Source organism: Ixodes scapularis, unplaced genomic scaffold (assembly GCF_016920785.2).
Source record: "Ixodes scapularis isolate PalLabHiFi unplaced genomic scaffold, ASM1692078v2 PGA_scaffold12__126_contigs__length_90152505, whole genome shotgun sequence".
Taxonomy (NCBI): domain Eukaryota; kingdom Metazoa; phylum Arthropoda; class Arachnida; order Ixodida; family Ixodidae; genus Ixodes; species Ixodes scapularis.
In genome coordinates, this window is record NW_024609838.1 from 8,650,066 (window position 1) to 8,669,754 (window position 19,689).

The 19,689-nt window shown below is 49.1% G+C and overlaps 1 protein-coding gene across 3 annotated transcripts in view; it reads right to left on the reverse strand.

Moving 5' to 3' along the window:
- Nucleotides 1–1,336: 1,336 nt before the first annotated feature.
- Nucleotides 1,337–19,689, reverse strand: part of LOC115320367 (membrane-associated protein Hem) — a 40,722-nt gene continuing 22,369 nt past the window's right edge. For 2 of the 3 annotated variants that reach the window (XM_040219215.3, XM_042289405.1), the window contains 5 exons: nucleotides 18,766–18,848; nucleotides 18,631–18,708; nucleotides 17,147–17,231; nucleotides 15,811–15,921; nucleotides 1,337–1,669 (listed from right to left, as the gene is read on the reverse strand). In XM_040219215.3, the coding sequence (XP_040075149.2) occupies nucleotides 1,368–1,669; nucleotides 15,811–15,921; nucleotides 17,147–17,231; nucleotides 18,631–18,708; nucleotides 18,766–18,848 (659 nt within the window). In that variant the 3' untranslated portion in view covers nucleotides 1,337–1,367. Of the gene's footprint in view, nucleotides 1,670–15,810; nucleotides 15,922–17,146; nucleotides 17,232–18,630; nucleotides 18,849–19,689 lie in introns of all 3 variants that reach the window. The other variant, XM_040504143.2, reaches the window with a different exon arrangement.

A 19,689-nucleotide genomic window follows, 5' to 3' on the forward strand; every position in this document is an offset into this window, starting at 1 on the left:
CTTGTATAGCGTTAGTTCTTTTTTGCAGTACATGTAGTGCACGTGTCATCTTTTATTTTTGTATAGTTACTTTGGTGCCTGCATCGCGACTGCTGGTTTAGATGGCTCGTCAAGCTGTTTTTACAGCTTTTTTCCCGTGTCACTTTTTCAACATTGTTTTGTTGAAAAAAAAAAAAATAAAGGTGCCATTATATTTTTACGCATTTATCTGAAAAGTAACTGTGGCGACGTTACTCTTCCTAGTTCCTTAAAAAAAAAAAAAAGAGTACCATTCTTAGAGTTAACACTAAACAGTAACGCGTTAGTTCCAAATTAGCGAAAAAAGTAACTGGTTCCCGGTATCGCGTTACTATAGTCATTAGGTCCTGGCGGATGTGGCAGACGCCCGCTCTGCTGCAACTCCGCCAGTCGGGCTTGGGACGCTGTGACGACAGGGACACTCGGCCTCCCTCCTGCTTTTTGCCGGAACCTGTACGACCAACAGCCGGGTTCGCGACATCCGACAGCCTCTGTGACGTCATTTGTTCCCGCTCCGGGACCACTTACATGGCTTGCACGTGACGTTATTCAAAGGGCGCTCCGATGACCACCAGAGAAGAGGGAGCTCCCCTCTTACCAGGATCCTCTTTCGTGCCCCCCGGATTTGCACAGGGGTCGCTATTCTCCTCCCTGAAGATTCACCCGTCACTCCAATTTCTTACAAAAGCAGCTTCCCTCTCCTCCTCTTTCATGGTGGTCAAAAGCAACGTTATCAGATTAGGTCAGTTACGGAACTGCTCCTATACTCCGTTTCACCTTATGTTGTACCGCAGACAAGGCTAGAAGCGCGAGCTCGTAGCGTTGGGAGCTACTCTTAACGCACGAGAGCTTGTGCCGCCGAGATGTGTCCTAGAGCAAGAAGCTCGCGCTTGTGGCCTTTTCTGCGGTACATCATAAGGTGAAACAGAGTATAGACGCTGCATGCACGACCCCACTCGCCACGACTCGCCTCCCGTCCTTCGATGCGCCGGAAGGCCGCTACGGTAACTGCAGTGTATCGTATTGGATACGTCCGTTTCGAAGTGCTGTGTCTAGATGGCATTCCACCATACTCTATGGAACACACAGTTCGTCAACGAAAATCTAGATGGCGCTTCGAACGACGGGAGGCGGGCTGAAGGGAGTGACGGGGGGGGGGGGGGGGGGGGGGGGGAAGGGGGGAAGGTACTCCCTTCCGCGGAATTCCGCAACCGAGGTAGTCTAGTACCGATGGTCAAACGTATGCGATGTGACGCGAGTACAAGCCATGTAAAGGACGACGCTAAGCGCAGCAGTCGGACACGCGTTAGGCAGCGTGTACAGAAGGGACCAGGGGTGGCTTTTATTGGTCAGGCCTCGGCCTTGTAGACGGCGTGGGCGGCGTTGCGCAGCAGGGCGTAGGGGAAGCAGGACTCCAGGAGGTCCATGGTGAGGAACGGCGACTCGTCGACCAGCAGGTGTAGCAGCAGGAAGACTGCCTCCCTGCCGGCCTCCCGGTCCGCCTCCTGCCCCAGGCGGAGCAGGCTCGAAGACGCCAGCGCCAGGAACTCTTTCAGTCGGTCCTCCACGTCGCCGTGGCCGCACAGCGTGAACAGCGAGCCCGCCAGGGCGTTCACGGCGTGCGCCAGGCAGTGCATGTTGTTGCTGTGCGCTGCAACCAGAGGTGCTTCGTGTCAAGAGCCTTTTATGCGCATGCGCAGAGCCGACAGCAGCGCCACCACTGCGCTCTGACGTCGAGCACTTTGGACCGTGGAGGGCTCCACGAGCACCGACACCGAGTCACGTGACCTTTAGGGGCACGCAGCGACGCGCCTAGTCACGTGACATGTTCCCCCCCTTCTCATCGTTAGAAGCCGTTATTCCCGACTTGTCGCTTCTCAATATGAGGCCCAGAGAGTCTCGTTCTTATCCACGGATCCTACCCTGGATGTCTGCTAACAGTGCAATGTCGTCTGCGTAGAGCATTCCTGGTATAACTCGGTTTACTTTTCCCCCTCTCCCATAAATGACACATCAAAACCTAAATTGCACGCTTTTAATTTTTGGGTGTGACTAAGTTGGGCAGTGTTGCCTGGTCACCAGATGAAAACGATCGAAATTCGTAAATTGATTATTGCAATTACTACAGCTCTAAAAATCGCGAAACTTGGTGTGTATACGAAGTAGTCTATGAGCATTCCATTTCAAGAATAATCTATCTGCTTTGTTGTTGCGTCCCTTTAGAGGGGCGATGCAACAATTTCCACTTCCAAAGAATTTGCAGTTTTGAATGTTTCCAATGTTCATCTTAGCAGACGGGGTGCAGACACCGCGTCACGCGAAATAACACGATTCAGTTGCGTAACAGCAAAGAGCGGGAATCTTTCGCGATTTGCAGCCGCGGGGTGGCGGCCCTGGGAACTAGAGCGTGGCGAACACCTGGGTGCATTGTAATAGCAAAATGTTCAGTTGGGCTGGTTGGTTCATGAATCGAAAGACAGGGACAAAGTGAAGAAGACAAGGGCAACACGACTACGCTGCGTGTTGTCGTTACCTTCTTCACTTTGTCCCTGTCCTTCGGCGCTTCTATCCACGCATTGCAATGTTGGTAAGATAGAAATATTCACATTTCAAGAGTAAATCCGCCAAAACCTCATATCATCGACAAAGCTCAGTTTTAATGGCGCCATCTACCCAAGGTGAAAGAAACTATTTTCTTCTCTCTCTCTCTCTCTCTCTCTCTCTCTCCCCCCCCCCCTTTTTTACGACTTTTTTTTTTTTTAAGGACTACCGTTTCATTTAGGCGTGACAGGCAACAGCTACCACAATTATTTGAAAGATTTCGGGGGGGGGGCATGGGCCACCCCCCTGGCTACGTGCCTGCCCTAATCCCATATTTGAGGAAAATGGGGCACAATGAAAGGAGGACGCGATGTTTGCACCTTCTCTAGCTGTGAAAAAGGGATATCGGCTTTGCGCAGAAACGCTAAGACCTAAACACTGCCTGTATATATCGGAGGAAGGTAGGGGCTGTGCAGAGGCCGCCGCTGCTGCACTGCGATGTCGCGACAGTCACCCAGTAAATGACAGATGGCTCAATCGCGACCGCCCAGAGTCACACGGAGGTGTAGACACTGTCTGCGAGGACGGCGTAGGTGGCACGCACGATATGCGGAACAGCAATCCGTTGCTAGGTGCACTTGTTTTACTGGCTGCACACCGCGCACAGAGAAATAGTATGGTAAAAAAATTCGCGTAGCTAGAGGACACAGCGAGTGGGATAGAATTGCTATACATATGGTAAAAGTCGCCCCCCCCCCCCAAAAAAAAAAAAAAAAGAAAAAAAAGGTGGGGGCTTTAATTTACGCTGAAAGGTAGTTGGACAGCGAAGCTGTGGTATCACCTGCAACGATTGCCCACGAGAAAGAGAGAGAGAGAGGAGGGAAAATTAGGGCTTGCGAAAGAGTAAATACTAACGTGGGAGTCACAGCCAGAAGCCGGACGGTCATCATTAGTTAGGGGGGAGGGGATAACCCCTCCTCCTTTTTTCCTCCCCAAAAGAAAAGTGAATGGACTGTACCAAAACTTTGCTAGTGACGTCACTCCCCGCGTCGCAAGCTGCCGTCGCCGCGGCAGCTTGGGCAACAGTAATCTTCACCGGGAACGTATACGGTGAGCGCTGCGGGCTTCGCCTTGTTTTCAGAAGCTCCTTATCATCCATTACATGGTTAGGACGTTTGTTTTATGATTATTCTTTATTGAAACGAATGCTGCGCTGTATGTTGCATGCGTGATATGCACTTTTCGCTTCAATCGCTGAAAGTTTTTTTTTTCCTTAGGACGACGACGCACGCACACGAAAAAAAAGCCAGAAATCTGACCTTCGAAACTCGGCAATTAAAAAAAAAAAAAAAAAAAGAAAGTGAAAGACGTTTACGATTATCTGTAATTCCGAATTAGAGCGCAGCTCTTGAAGAGGAAGAGGGGAGGGTATGCCCCCCTCCCCTCCCATTTAGCGGAAAAATTTCGCTAAATGTCCCGCTAAACTTGGCGGAAAAATTTTCTCGCTAGCTTTAACGGGAAAACGTCCCATAATGCAACGCGCGGTTACGCCGAAGGCGACCCGGAAACGGGCGCCCAAAGGTACGATCCAAACCAACGCGTTTTTGTGCGCGCGTAGGCCGTACGCTTCCCGGAAACTGCGTATTTCGCGACGTTTTTGCTGAACATTTCTGGTGCACAAGCATGCGCGTTGGTTAGAACGTGCGCTTTCGGGAGAGCAGAGAGCATCTGCGCCAGACGGCAAAGAAACGCAGAGCCAGAACTGGTGCCCTCCACCGAATTGGCCGGGAGTGGAGCACCCTGCTACGTCACAGCGCGTTTTTGTGCGCCTTCAGAGAAAGCTAAAATCATCTACCTTCCTTATACGCGCCCGGAAGGCGCAAGGAATCAGCGCGACGTCACGAAATACGGAATTCCCGGGAAGCGTATACGGCCTCCGCACGCACCAAAACGCGTTGGTTTGGATCGCGCTTAAGAGCTGTGCGCTCTAAAAACTTTTTGAGGCCACAATGATTCTCGAACCCGATAATTTGAACGTATACACCAAGACGCTGGTGTTGGCAGGGCGCATGCACAGACTTGACGCGGTTCGTGCACACGTGCCATACCTCGTGCGGAAACTCCGCGTTGGCCCACACCCCGTCAGGGCTTGCTTGGAAATAGCGCACGGCAAATATCTGGTCTCTCTCTCCCTCAAAGATGCCAGAGATCGCCGTTGCACAGGCCATACGCGTCCAAGAATTATTTCTATTTAAACCCCCTCCCCCCCTTTATGTTCTAAAAAAAAAAAAAAACTTGAATCGTTTTAAGTGTTTTTGATGCCACTGGCAAAGACAAAACAACGACCAATAGGAAACACTTATTCACGACGACCATACACCAACAATCATAAATAAAACAAAGGGAAAAGAAAACGCAAAAAAAAAACAAAAAACGTCATCTTTCGTACACGTGTTTCGGTCGAAGCCTGTCTGACCCCATGGATGATACGGACATCAGAATCGCTTAAGCGCGCCAAGAAGGTCGAACGCCATTAAGGGACTTAAAAATAGAGCTTCAGAATTGCAAAACGTTGCGCAAGCCGTAATCGTTGGAGCGCGGACGGCCAATCGCGAGCAACCTCGGCGATCGAACGGACCACGGGAGAGGACGATACGGCGATATATACATTTACATGGCTGTCGAGACAAGCCCCGTTTCGTCTTACGGCAGATCTCAGCAGAACCATCTCAACCAATCCAGGGCCGGGTACATGTCACTTGACTACAGGGAAATAGGATCTACGCAGTGCGCATACACTATTGGCTCTCTCTTTACCCCCCAACCTCTATCACAACGCTTCTCTCTCTAGTACCTACGCATTTCGGTTGCTTCGCAACGGCGGGATATAAGCAAGTTTACTAGATCCTTCCGGTAACACCTGTAGCGATATCCAAAAACAGAGAGTTGGTCCTGCCTTCTGCTGTCCCGCAACGCACTCCGCAACGATACCCGTAAATCTACAGTCAAGGCCATCGGCGCGCTGGCACAGTAGTGACTTCTTCGTTCCCGAGGGCTTAGCGCAGGGGGAAACACGGTCTACGAAAACTTCCTATTGTTATCGGGTGTCGTGATCGGAGCTATTGGGACGATCTACTAAAGCTCCCTAATAGCGACCTTAGTAGATAGGGGACCCCAAAGCTTGGGGTCCCCTAAGAAATACGGGCTCACCACTGCGCATGCGCCGAATCCAAACTGGATTTCGAGTTGGCGCTCGCCCCTAACGCAAGATTCGAGAAATAGCAAACATGGCGGCGCCCTTTCCGCTCACTTCGGAGCAAACTCGTCATGGTCGCTGCAGTATTCGCCACTTTCATTGCCAGTGAATGGTGCAGCCGGCTCTGGCTTCGCTTTATCTCGCTCAAATCATAAAGGAATGAGTGATGAGCTCGCCCCATTTTAAAGATAGTCGTCTGATTCTGGGCGTTCCTAAGCCTAAAGACACGTGGTAACCGTTCACATGGCAACCTCTCGCTACTCCGAGACTCCGAGTGCATTTTCTTGGCCCGATCGGCCGAGCGTTCCTGCCCTGCCCGCCGCCCGCCGCCCCCCCCCCCCCCCCCCCCCCCCACACACACACACACACAAAAAAAAAGAAAGAAAAAAAAGTTATTTTTTTGTCAGAAGACAACCCAATCAATATTTTGCTACAGCGTCACGTATAGTTATAACTTTTAATAAAGTAAAAAAAAAAAAAAAAAAAAAAAAAACGTAACTGCTTGAAATTGAAACTGGACTGGGGAGGAAGAAGAAATATAGAGGGGAAAGTTACCAAAAATCACGTGGCTGTGCAACTTTTTTTTTTTTTTCATTCAACGTATTTGCAGCTGTTTAACAAGCCACTAAAAATGGGTATCATATTTTTTTGTCTATTTTTAGCATTGAGTGGGTATCAAAGTCGTGGGCGATGACCAACGACTTTGATTATCTTTGGTGGTTGTGCACGTGACCACGGAGAAGAGAGTGAGCTCAACTCAAGCCGGCCAGTTCTCGATCGGCGGTTTTCGGGCAGAAACAAGCCAAATTTCGAGCCGCAAATTCTGTTCCGGGTAGTAGTTGGGCTTTCATGAGTCATGTACAAATAAAAACCTTGGAGAGCAGAAATACCCTGTCAGTGTCCCTTTAAAGACAAGTAAAGTCTTCCAAGGCTTCCAAGTCGCTCCACCTCAGATCCAAATAAAGCAGCTGCTCGCCCGCGTCGAGGTGCTATTGCGCGAGCTGTGTGCCGAGAGAATTGGCGTCCCCCCCAAATGAAACATTCTCATTAAAACCAGGGTCACAGTCTGCAAGCACGAGTTCACCGCCATTACCGTGGTTTGAATGCCGCGTGCCAAGTTTTCTCCTTCAACTGGCATTCGAGGCATGGATCTCGCGTGACTCGCGTTCGTATCCGTATGCAGACTATCTTTTTTTATGATGCATATGCAATGTGACCCCAGCTTTATGCTCGGAATACTTTATAGCCGCGTGCTGCGAGCTGAGTATCCCTCCGCAGCTGGAACAGTTTCAAGAGCGGCAAGCGCAGACCTAAGCCGGCTGTGACCACGACGACATCCATCCAGAGAGGAGCGCTAATAAAACCGAGAAAAACAATGCATATTCTAGTCTACAATCGACATTTGGAGCAGTCACATTTGTTGTTCACAACTGCTTCAATTTTCTTTTTGTTTGTTGTTTCAACATTTTATTAGTTTTGGAGATCCAATCTAGCTGGGGCTACTCTCGATCGGAGTTACACTCACGCGGCCGAACTGTTGAAGACGATAGGGGAAACGTCTAAACAAAAGTTCAATTTTGTGTATAGAAGTAACAAAGTATTTGTAATAAAATCAGTAGTGAGTTAGCGCCCGTCCTGCCGTCTTTGTGCCTTTATTGCCCTTGTTTTGTTTGCGCCTTCTAACCTTTAAGTCTAAACAAAGTTCAAGTCTTAGTTTAGACTTGACTTTTGACGCATTGCTATTCCTGTCTTGTATTACAGAAGTTTAGGGAGCGGGTGTGAGCTCCATTAATATACGATATAACCGTTGCCTCGTTTGTCAAATGTTTGGCGCGCAATATTCTCTAGCAGAAGAGGTGGTGAAAATGTTTAGTTTATTCGGGCGAAATGTTATACAGGGCTGAAAAGTTTTTAAAACCACAAAAATATTGATTTCATTGAGGAGAAACATGTAAATGTAAAGCTGATGAGGCTGTGCAAAACCAAAGCATACTAAAAATATAATTCTTATATAAAATTACTCTTTCGCAATGAGCACTCGTGGATGAGTGTTCGAGCGCGGTGCATTCACAAAGTGTTTTGGGGCAACTTTGTTAACTTAACCATAAAAGTCCCGAAATATCGCCCACCCCCTATTCCCGTCGGACATCACGCGAAGTCCGACAGGAATCACATCAACCGCGCGATGTGCGGTACCTCTGACAAGGGAGTTTTTAGCGGGTTCACGCGTTTTTGTCAATAATCTGCGCACGCGATATTGGTTCAAGTGACTTGCAAGTTGTTGCATCGTGAAATGCGAGTCTGCTGTGTCCGCGATATTTGTTCCCGTGGCATGCGCGTTCGTAGTGGTTCCCGCGTTCTTTGTGCGCGATCTGCGCACGCGATATAGGTTGTTTGCACATGACGTCAATCCGCCATTTTGTTGTTAGTTTGTTTTTTTCAAACAAATTTACTACATTGAAGGATTACATCGTAACCGGTTGAAATGATGTCAGCGGTGCTCTACACATTTGAGAAGGCATGTAAATCGTTGAAATGCTCGAGTTTGGCACACGCCAGACAGATCGCAACAACAAAATGGTAAACGAAATTACGTCAGTGAAAACATACCCTATACGAGTTGTCCCGAATGTCTGTTGCACCGTGAAATGAACATCTGCTGCATCCGCGATTGGCGGCATCGGTTCCCGTAACACGCCAGTTCGCGGGAAATTCTCGCGTGACGTTTGCACCGCGCTTGGGCGACTCTGAAGCGCACTGTTTTTTTCGCCAAAATCGCGAAAACCGAAACTAAAGAAAAGTGCAATACTCTGTATAAAGTGGCTAGCCCCAACACCATCGTGACCGTTTGTTTACATTCACCATTTTGGTATTCGTATCGCGCATTCTCGCGTCTACCGACTCGTGTATGTATGTATGTGTGTATGTAAATATATATATATATATATATATATATATACTTTTAGCCTATTTACTTTGGTGAAGGAAGAGCAGCGGAGTTGTAGCTTTCGTTCTCGGCGGTGGCTTTCCAGGCGACGCTCGACGCAGTGGAACTTTAGGCGATAGCGGCCTCGCGGCGGTTGCGGAACCATTCGCGTTGCTGCGCACATTGCCGTTCGTTCCGGTCCCGCTCTTCTTCCTCCGAAGAAATGTTGCCGCCATTTATGAGCAACGGCAGCAACCAGTTGTCTGGTTGCCGAGGCTGGAAAGGTTGCCGCGATCTATGAGCGAGGGCGGCAAGCAGACAAGCGGCAAACACGACACTCTGGACAGCTACCGCCATCTATGAGCAACAGCGGCAACCAGTGTTGTGCAATGTGTCGACCACGGGTGTCAACATTTGTTTGGTACCGGGCACGATCCTGGGAAAACTAGCCCTTAACAGCTCCGCTGTAAAAATTATACTAGGAGGCTTTATTTAAACGAAAGGCCGTCCCACTGGCGGGAAAAGATAACAACGGAGCAGCACTGCGTGGCCTCGCAATCCCAGCGACCCGACGAGCTCGCAAAGTGGTGCTTGGAAGACGACCCTCCCAAAGCCGACGGCCGCGCACTCGTACATGCGCAACAAGCGCGGCACTTAAAGTGCTTTAAACGCCTCAGATGAAAGCAGGGATCACCTCAGTGGACGGCGAAGAAACATAGTCGGACTCTGACAACGGCGACTACTGCACGGCATTCATTTTTGTGCCCAGCTCTTAGGGGCCCGTTTCCGGCTTGAGCGGCGTCGCCGTCGGCGTAACCGCAAGGTCACGTGACCCCTCGAGGTCAAGCGACAACCCAGGTTCACGTGACCCCCCCCCCCAGGTTACGTGACCCCTCCCTCCCAGGGTCACGTGACCCCCCCCCCCCCCCCCGGAGGATATTAAAGAATGAGGGGAGGAGGAGGAGGAGAGCGGGAAGGAGGAGGGGTCTATCCTCCCCTCAATGCCCTTCCCTCCCCCTCCCCCCTCAGTACCCTTCCCTCCTCCTCCTCAAGAGCTGCGCTCTAATTCGGCGTTACACAGAGTTGTAAACGGCTTTGACTTTTTGTGCCGGCGTTCGTTGCATAAAGTCCGTTCTATGAGGTATGGTAGAATCGGCCACAATTTACTTTTTGAACATCTGCGTGTTAGAAGCGTGCAAACACGGTAAAGCGAATCTGTTGCGTCCGGAACCCCTTTGACCATGACACAGGATGTCGTAGCAAAGTCCCGCGTGTTTATCGCATCATAAAATGCAAATTTGCCGTGTCCGGAATCCGCGGTATCAGTTCCCGTTTTATGTGGTTTGTGGGGGATAGCCCCGTGTGTTATCGCCTTCTTTTTTTGATACATATTTTTGCTGTCCCATTCTCACAGATAACCCACCCCATGTTTTTCCATATTCATCTCTTCATTTTGGGTGGGCGTTCCTAAGGGATTTTACGATACTATCGGTGTATTTTACACGCCTTTCGCTGCACCTTGATGTTCGGCTCGGTGGTTGCGGTGTTCTTTTAATTTTGCCCCAATCTTCATGAACACTAACCTCCCACCTGGCCTACACGAATGCAGTTCATTCCATCTACACACTTCAATGCTTACGAGAATCACAGTGTACATGTGTTAGGTCCCAGCCCAGTACGCGCATGTTCGCCACTCTAGAAGGCGAGTAAAGTAAGCGTCACACGCACGTACGCTGAAAACGGCACCTACCAGAAGCGCTTTTCTGGAATGGTCGATAGACATTTTGCTCAATTATCTCGGCATTAAGGAGCATATGCCTGCTACAAGAGTAGTTACCCGTGCTGGCATCTGCAACAGTAAATTTTCTAGAGAAAATCTAGACGAAATGGCGCATTTTTGGGGTAAGATGAGCATAAGGGGCACCTGTACCCCCATTCCAAGCATCCTCCGTGGTGCTTGCATAATTTGGCAAAAAAAGTATCGCGCGACTCAGCGACGTATCTTCGCCAGCGTGATTGCCAGCTTCTGACAGAAGGAGAATGGACTTGCTAGCGATTTCACGAAATTAGTGAGCTGTGGCTTGAGCGTACCGAGTTGCAAAACAGTTTTCTCAAAATCCCAATTGCTTTCGTTTATTTTTTTACTTTCTCATTGTTCAGCACGTAAGCCAAGGGCATACTTTGTGCCAATATTATTATCAACTTCCAATAGCACGAAATTGGGTGCCCCCAATTTCTCGGGGGCACCCAAATGTTGGGGTCCCTTTATGTAAAACTGTGTATTGGTAAAGGCAGGACCGGACCTAGGGGTGGGTGGCCTGGGTAGTTGCCCAGGGTACCATCAAAAGGGGGGGCCTTTTGTGTTTTTTTGTACTCCTGTCCGCCCGACAACATTCTCGATCACCATTTGTTACATACTCAATCGCCGTTCGTTTTTGTAATGCGGTTCTTGTCTGACAAAATGACTGTGTTGGGCCAATACTCGCATGCTTACTACCAATGTGATGTCGTTCTTAGTAGATAGGACAGTATAAAAAAAGTGACAGCCGTTTGCAACTCCCTGTAACGCCGAATTGGAGCGCAGCTCTTAAGGAGAAGGAGTGAAGGGTACTGAGGGGAGGGTAGACCCCTCCTCCTCCTCCTCCTCCCCTCATTCTTTAATATGCTCCGGGGGGGGGGGTCACGTGACCTCGGGGGGTGTCATGTGACTTCGGGGAGGGGGGTCACGTGACATCGGGGAGGCGTGACCTGGGGGTCACGTGACCTTGCGGTGTCACGTGACCTTGCGGTGTCACGTGACCTTGAGAGGGGTCACGTGACTTTGGGGAGGGGACCACGTGACCTCTGAGGGGTCACGTGACCTTGGGATGACCTTTGGGGTCACGTGACCTTGAGGTGACCTTGGGATGACCTTGGTGACGGCGACGGCGCTCAAGCCGGAAACGGGCGCCTAAGAGCTGCGCTCTAAAAAAAAAAGTGAAAGCCGTTTACCACTCCCTGTAACGCCGAATTGGAGCGCAGCTCTTGAGGAGGAGGAGGGGAGGGTACTGAGGGCCACGTGTTCTCGGGGGGGGGGGGGGGGGGGGGGGTCACGTGACCTCGGGGGTCACGTGCCCTCAGAGGTCACGTGACCTCGGGAGGGGGTCACGTGACTCCCCAGGTCACGTGACCCCCGGGTCACGTGACCAAAATTTTTCCACTAGATTTAGCGGGGAAATTTTTTCTGCTAGATTTAGCGGGGAAAGTTTTCCGCTAGATTTAGCGGGGAAATTTTTTCCGCTAGATTTAGCGGGGAAATTTTTTCCGCTAGATTTAGCGGGGAAATTTTCCCGCTAGATTTAGCGGGGAAATTTTTTCCGCTAGATTTAGCGGGGAAAGTTTTCCGCTAGATTTAGCGGGGAAATTTTTTCCGCTAGGATTTAGCGGGGAAAGTTTTCCGCTAGATTTAGCGGGAAAATTTTTTCCGCTAGATTTGACGGGGAAATTTTCCCGCTAGATTTAGCGGGGAAATTTTTCCGCTAGATTTAGCGGGGAAATTTTTTCCGCTAGATTTAGCGGGGAAAGTTTTCCGCTAGATTTAGCGGGAAAATTTTTTACGCTAGATTTGACGGGGAAATTTTTCCGCTAGATTTAGCGGGGAAATTTTTTCCGCTAGATTTAGCGGGGAAATTTTTTCCGCTAGATTTAGCGGGGAAATTTTTCCGCTAGATTTAGCGGGGAAATTTTTTCCGCTAGATTTAGCGGGGAAATTTACCCATAATGCACCGCGCGGTTACGCCGACGGCGACGCCGCTCAAGCCGGGAACGGGCCCCTAAGAGCTGCGCTCTAAAAGGAGGAGGGGGATGCCAAGGTTGGAGTCCGCCCAGGGCACTCGATGGTGTAGGGCTGGCCCTGGGTGAAGGGTCACCTTAAACTTGCGGAAATAAACGAAGGACGGAATAGGACAAAACATCTGACTAGCAACTTTGCTTTAGTGTGCTTCTTCATACACATAATCACCTTCTTCAGCGGCTGTTCACATGCACACAAAAAGACCATCAGCTACGAAGAAGATTTACGCGATGAAACAATTAAATTTAAAGGTTCATACAGATTAGTTTTCTTAGATTACCAAAGTTTACATCCTCTTGTACCACGAGCCACAATCTGTGCTCGAATGTCGCGCGCCATGCTATTTCCTTGAACCGCTGCAGCCAGGCTTACAATGAAGCACCAATGTCCCGGTAGCTTGCGAGGTTCGCAGAAGTAAGATTTCGTAACACAACGAAAGAAAACGGTGCCGTGTGAAGCAGCCTTTACCCGCCAACGCATACGATTTGCCGCGTTCTGCTTCGTCTCTGCCCCTACGGTCGTAGCTGTGCCCCTCGCAAAGGTCGCATGACACGCGCGGCACTGGATTGGTTGGGACTGTTTTTAGCGTCTGTTGCGGTCCATCCCAAGGTGAAACGGAGCACAGCCCGTTGTTGCAGCTCCTGGCACAAGTCGAGCATTTACGAAGCGGAGAAAGAAGCGGTCGTTTCGGCAAAAGTCGCTCGAGGTACTATGCAGAGGCCCAACCTCAATAGTCGATATTTAAATTGACTGGCAGCACCCACGCGACAATCAAAAGTAATGTGTCAAACAAAAAAAAACAAAAAAAATGCTTGTGGAGTAGGTAAACGGGCCAATTTCGACACTCTGATTGGCACGTTTGCATGGATGCCATGTCGCTTGGTTTACCGGGTGGGGGACCTTAAGTAAATACATCTCAGTGATTCAGCACCAGCATAGTTAGCTCCCACATTTTCATAAGCTTATCAGGTAAAGAAGTCGAGATCAGCACAGAGATGCTCCATGATTGTGCCCTTATTTTTTTACGTGCCGCGATTGGTTTAGCAAGGAGATAGCAAAGGCGTAAAGATGACAAGTGCTGTGGCAATGCGCTTTTTGGCATCCCATGATTGGCTCTATCGGATCATAGCTCGATTGTGCTCAGATGCAAAGCCTTAGAACATTCCAGTGGAGCAGCAGTCTTGTGGGGCTAACCTTCACCAGCTCGTTTGCACACTGACTTTTTGTTTCAACTAAAGATGTTCTGGACCTATTTGCCTCATAAAGTCTAAAGGAAGTTATCAAGATGTGCATCCAACTTCGATATACTAAATGTTTAGAATTAAATTTTACAAATTAAAAAATTTAGAGTTCGATATACTGAATGTTTAGAATTAAATTTCACAAATTAAAAAGTTTAGAGAACTTTGAGAGGTACACTATATCCGTTTTTGCACCTAGGTACGCTGAAGGGTAAACAAGGATAGTCATAGTCATCAATTTCATAATTAAACAAAATTAATTATTAATTTCGTTAATTACTGTCTTTAAGGTATGTGTTTATACGGGAAACATCAAGGCGGCCACACTCCAAGACTTTCATTTTGCAGAGTTCTCGCGAACAGCCCACGTTCTTAACTAATTACCTTAATAATCAATAAAAAAATATATTTAAAAAGAAAAGCTAATTAATAAAACAACGAAGATCGGCACGTTGTCACTTGTCTGAATGGAAAAAACTATTTACTGTTTATTCACCGGACTATATACTCCCAAAAATTGTTTTGAAAGGGGGAAGTAACATATCAGACCAAGAAGTTCAACAGGGCAGGTTCCTTGTCCCTGAGTGCGCAACTGTAACTATGTTCAAGTAACATCTCCATTGAGAAAACTGAAATGCCCTCAAATATATAAATGTCTATAAAGGCTCACAGAAAAAAAAAAAGGCTTGAGGTACACCCAGGGATGGGTTTTGGGATTGGGGAAACTATGTGCCGTTGTCTAGGCTTCTCGCGTGGTTTCCTAGCTGGGAGCTGGCTTCGCTTGGAGAAAGGATTTAGGGTGCTGTTTGGCGTGGCTTCGAGGCTGGTGATGTCGGCTCATTCGATGGGACAGTTAAAGGGGGTTATAACAGGAAAATTAAACAGACAGATTATTCTTGAAATGAAATGCTCATTGGCTACTTAGTATATACACCAAGTTACGCAATTTTTAGAGCTCTGGTAATTGCAATAATCAATTTACGAATTTTTATTGTTTTCATCTGGCGACCAGGCAACACTAACCAAGTTAGCCACATTCTGGTGTCCATAAACCACGTTATCATGAATGCACTCTGCTTCTAGGCGCCCCCATGATCGCCCAAGCTCTCCTCGCCGCAGTACGAACAAAGCTGCTCATGCAACTTGGTAAACCGAACGCTATTCTTGCAATTGCCCCCGGCCCGGTGACCTTCCACCCTGCATGCGCCTGCGACCCGGACGACAGTGACCACGGCGAGTTCGTGCGTAACTGGCCGTCGCTGGTCACCAGCGGGTCGCAGTCAAAATGAACACCTTCCAACATTTCTAGATAGCAATCACTCTCATCGCTGCTGCAATCAACGTCAAACACTTTGACAAGGCGAGCGATGCCGTAGACGTAATCGTCACGGACCACATGCTTGAAACGCGGAAGGTAAACGAGGAAGCTGAAGCTTCAGACGCCAAGAGAGCCACGTCTGTGAGTGTGTGAGTGAGTGCATGAGTCTGTGAGGCAACAGCCAATCGAGGATGTGGCATTTTCGTGGGACCCCCAAGATGACAACTGGGGACGGGGTTTACATCAAAACTGGTTTGAAATTGATGGCTTTCGCAGCAAAATGGTTTCAGGGATATCCAATAGTATCCTCAATGCCATTTAAGTATAAAAATGGGTAACTTTAATAACATTTAAGACAGTGTAATAAAATTTTAATTTCAAGCAGCGTAAGAAAATTTAAATTTCAATTTACAACAGTGTAAGAAAACCTAAATTTTAAAAGATAGCAATTCGTGCTTCAGTGGTTGACGCACGTGAACGCAGGACGACCATGTTGCTAAAACTGGGATGTCAAGGTGCTGAAAAAAAATTGCCTTGTCTAAAGAACAATGGAGTGTGCTTGACTCAAGTGCATTGCACTTTGTAACTGCTTAGCACACACTGGTGCTAGCTAGTAGATAGCCCTAGAAGCTTTCCGATCCTCTTATATGTTATCGTAACCTTTTACGATGCACTCACCCTCGAGAGATGCCCGGTACACGGAGCCCTCGCTTCTTGCCAGCTTGGGCAGGGAGACTGCCACAAACACCATCAGCAGGCAGGCCACCTGGTACTCGTCCTCGCCCACATCTGGGCACACCAAGATGGCGGCTTCAGCCGCTGTCGTCCAGCCGTTGTTTCGCGAAGGGGTTATCATCCACGTTCGATTTCACCACCGGAACTGTAGCGGGCACGGCTTGGCAGCTTTCGAAACAATGCAGGTGTAAATGTACCGCGACGCCTGTCTCGACCGCAGAAGGCACGGTTATCCCCGACCGCTCTTACGTTCAACCCAAGTCCTTCGACTTGTACGGTTATATCACCCAAATGCTTAGACAGGGAACTTCGTTTGCGATGCGACTGGCTGCGCGGAAATAAAGGGGGGTCGTGTACCTGCAGGCACTTCACAATAACCCAAGTCGTAGCAACTGGGTGGCTGATTCCACCACTGGAACTATCGATCAGTGACCTTCCTATGGCAGTCGTGCTAGAGCATCTGCAAAATTGAAAAGTGCAGCCCGCGTCACGCTTTAATAGATAACGACAAAACACAAAAAAATCAAGCGCCATAGTGACAAACTGCGGCACCCGTCTCAAGTTGTCTCGCAACGCACGTGACATCATTATCGCAAATGGCCTCGTCACGTTTCCCCCAAGGGCTTCTGAAAGACGAAAGTTCCACACACTATGTACACAGAGTTTGCTGGTCGTATCTTCCCATCTTTGAGCCCTTCTTTAGGGAAACCCAGACTATTCGGCAGTTTTTATGCTATCACACCTCCCCCCTTTCTCTAGGCCTTTCTCTAGGTCAGTGGTTCTCAACTGGGGTGAACCCATTGGGTTTGCAGGACCCCATTTGCATGATTGCATGTGATCGCTTTTATACCCCATTTATATGATCGCATGTGATCGCATGGTGGTGGCACCATGCGATCACGTGACACAGTGACGTCACGGCACATCATGATTTTCCTCTACATTTCGCTTTCATGGCGGGACCACTGGCCTAGAGAAAGGCCCTCGTCGCAACCATCGACTCCCACTTTATACCCTAGGCGGTGCAAGCTACCGACCGTTACAAAGGGCACAGCCGTTACAATCTAAACACCCATTCCTCCTTTAACTTGATGCTTCTCACTTCTCCAGTCTATAAAAGTAAAGAACGCCCTGTTCGCACTGCAATCAGTTGCCTTATTTTCTACTCAATTCCCCTTTCCCCGCAGGGTCCCCCATCACTTTGGCGCATCCCCAAGGTCCACGCTTGAGAACCAGTGCCCTAGGCCATTCCCCAGATTATTCCCTAGGTCGCGCTTACCGCTCTTTTGCGACTTGAGAGCAGTCACCAGCGCAGGATCAACCTTGCAGGGCAGGCCCGCGGCGGATGCCATCTCGCTCACCGCCTGCGCCAACGTCAAAAGAATGTTTGCGCACAATCTTTCAGGGCAGAATCTACGAGAGGCGGCAAACACCTTAGAGTGCTTAAGTGCTCATTCAAAAAGACACCGCTGACAACACGTCCAAGCTTCGCTTTCCCCCCACAAAAAGCAGGCCTTTGATGGGCTATGGACCCCATACTCTAATCAATACCCGGCAGAATTTCCGACGTTCCTCCCTCCTGTGGGACAAAAAGTAGCGACAAAGAGCTAAAGCAAAACTAACATGATGACACTGGGTCGTTTGTTTACATTCTGATGTGCTGACGACATGTGAACATTTAGTTGTTTTTCTACAAGCTGAAGTGTTCACAAAACGCGCAAACTGGGTCGTTTGTTTACACGCTTTTGCGCCGACGTCGCCATTGGGTCGTTTACACGCCAATGTGCCGATGACACGTCGACATTGCAGGGATGGAACTGGGCGAAGCAGCTTTGGAGCAATCTTGGGAGCAGGAAAAAATAATTTGGAGCAGGATGGGAGCACCAAAAAAGCGGTCTTGGAGCAAGTTGGGAGCAGCGTACGAGTTTTACGAATGTTAAAATAGATACTAAATGGTTTTCAAAACTCAAGGAAATTTTGGCATACAGATGACTTAATGGAAGTTTCAATTAGCATTTTATTTTAAACATTTTTCACGAAATTACACGAAACATATAGTAAAGCAAAACTGCACGACAGTGTGACATGTGATGGAACCAACTTGCAAAGGGGCAAATATAAACAGGTAGGAATAGATTTCAGCTTGTACCTTGCTCCGTCATACACCTCACTGCTCACTCGCCTTTCTATGTTCCTAAGTTTTCTGCGCGGGACCACGGGACAGGCCAATCCGGGCTGCGGGCTTGCAATACATCTTTCCTCCAAAGCATATTAGGGCGCGTTCACTGCCGCGTGCGTGTCATGCACGCGCAGTTTCTGCTTAACTGCAATTTCGAGCGAGCACTGGCTGGACTGTGATTTTGCACGTGTGGACTGTGATTTTCGAAAACAATGGAAACGTCTATAGTCACACAAGTAAAGTCAAGAGGGAGGCACGCCAACTTAAATACATTCGAGTTTATTGCAATATGGCGGCACTGTTCGCTCCATTATTCGGATGAAGCGACTCCAGGACTCCAGAAAAGCATAGAGCAACGGCAGCTATACTTGCGCAGCAGTTCCATCCCAGACATGGTTAGTTTTTCTACATGTTGTTTACCTGCTGATATACTGGACCATTTCTTTAGACACCAATGTGCTCACATGCCGACAATGGGTAGTTTGCTTACACGCTAATGTGCCGACATGTAGACACCGGACCGTCTACACGCCGACGACTTCGTACCGCCCATAACCGCTCGGAGCCTTGGTAAGCCCACTCACCAGAGAGTCTCCGTTGGAGACATGGTGCTTGAGGTCCGCCACCGAGCCCAGCAGGAACGGGATCCGCACCGACAGCACCTGCAACAGAAGACGGGTAAGGTCGCAAGCACGGACCTCCTCTCCCTCACTCCTCACGTCTTGTAGGGCCTCCTGGGCGAGCATCCGGAAACAAAGGATGACCCCGACGATGGTCATGCGCTGCAGGACGCTGTCCACATCTGCGACGAGACAAGCGGGAAGAGAACGTCAGCAGTCAGGCGCCGGGACCAGGCACGTCACCCGTCCCCGGACACTTTCGTCGGTCTCCGTTAGTATCCCACATTGGATTGAGTGCAGTGGGTCCTATCTTTTTGCTGCTAACAGCCAAATGGCTGCTGTTTATTCTTACATAATAATGAATAAAGAGCTCAGTGCAGAACAAGGTACATTTCCTCACTGGCATCTGCGGCGAGAAGGAAGATGGGATCGATAGCCAGAGCGCAAGGACACGCCGTCGCACCTTCCCCGTACGTATCGCGTAAATATCCCGCCGTTTCAGTAGCGTTTTGTTTGAGCAACCTGGCTGAGAACGATTCCTTCCGCAACTACGGTAACAGCTTCCAAGACAGGAGAAGTTACAGGACAATTAAGGATGGGAGGTTCGGACTCTACGTCACTTTACCCGTTGGACCAGGCACGACGCACCTCTGTAAACTGGGTGCCAACCCAATGGTCGCGCATCTGTGCTGGAAAGTGCAGCGCTCGCGTGGCTATAGGTGTACGCCACTGTTTCTGGGGGGACTAAAGTTACCGACGCACAAAGTGCTCGCTCGTGCGTTTTAGTTCCGACGAGCATGCTGGTGCATTTTTTACGCACTCCAAACACGATGAAATGCAAAGAGACGAAAACGGACGACTCGCTCTTTCTGTCCTTCGCATTCCGACTAGTCACTTTTTCTGTTGAAGTAATTGCCGTACGCGTCACTGACTCGTGTCGTGAACTAAAAGTGTGCGTCGTCTAGTGGCTGCTGCGCCAAGTATTTGAATGGGCTGTTGTTTGGGCACATACCCTCAAGCACC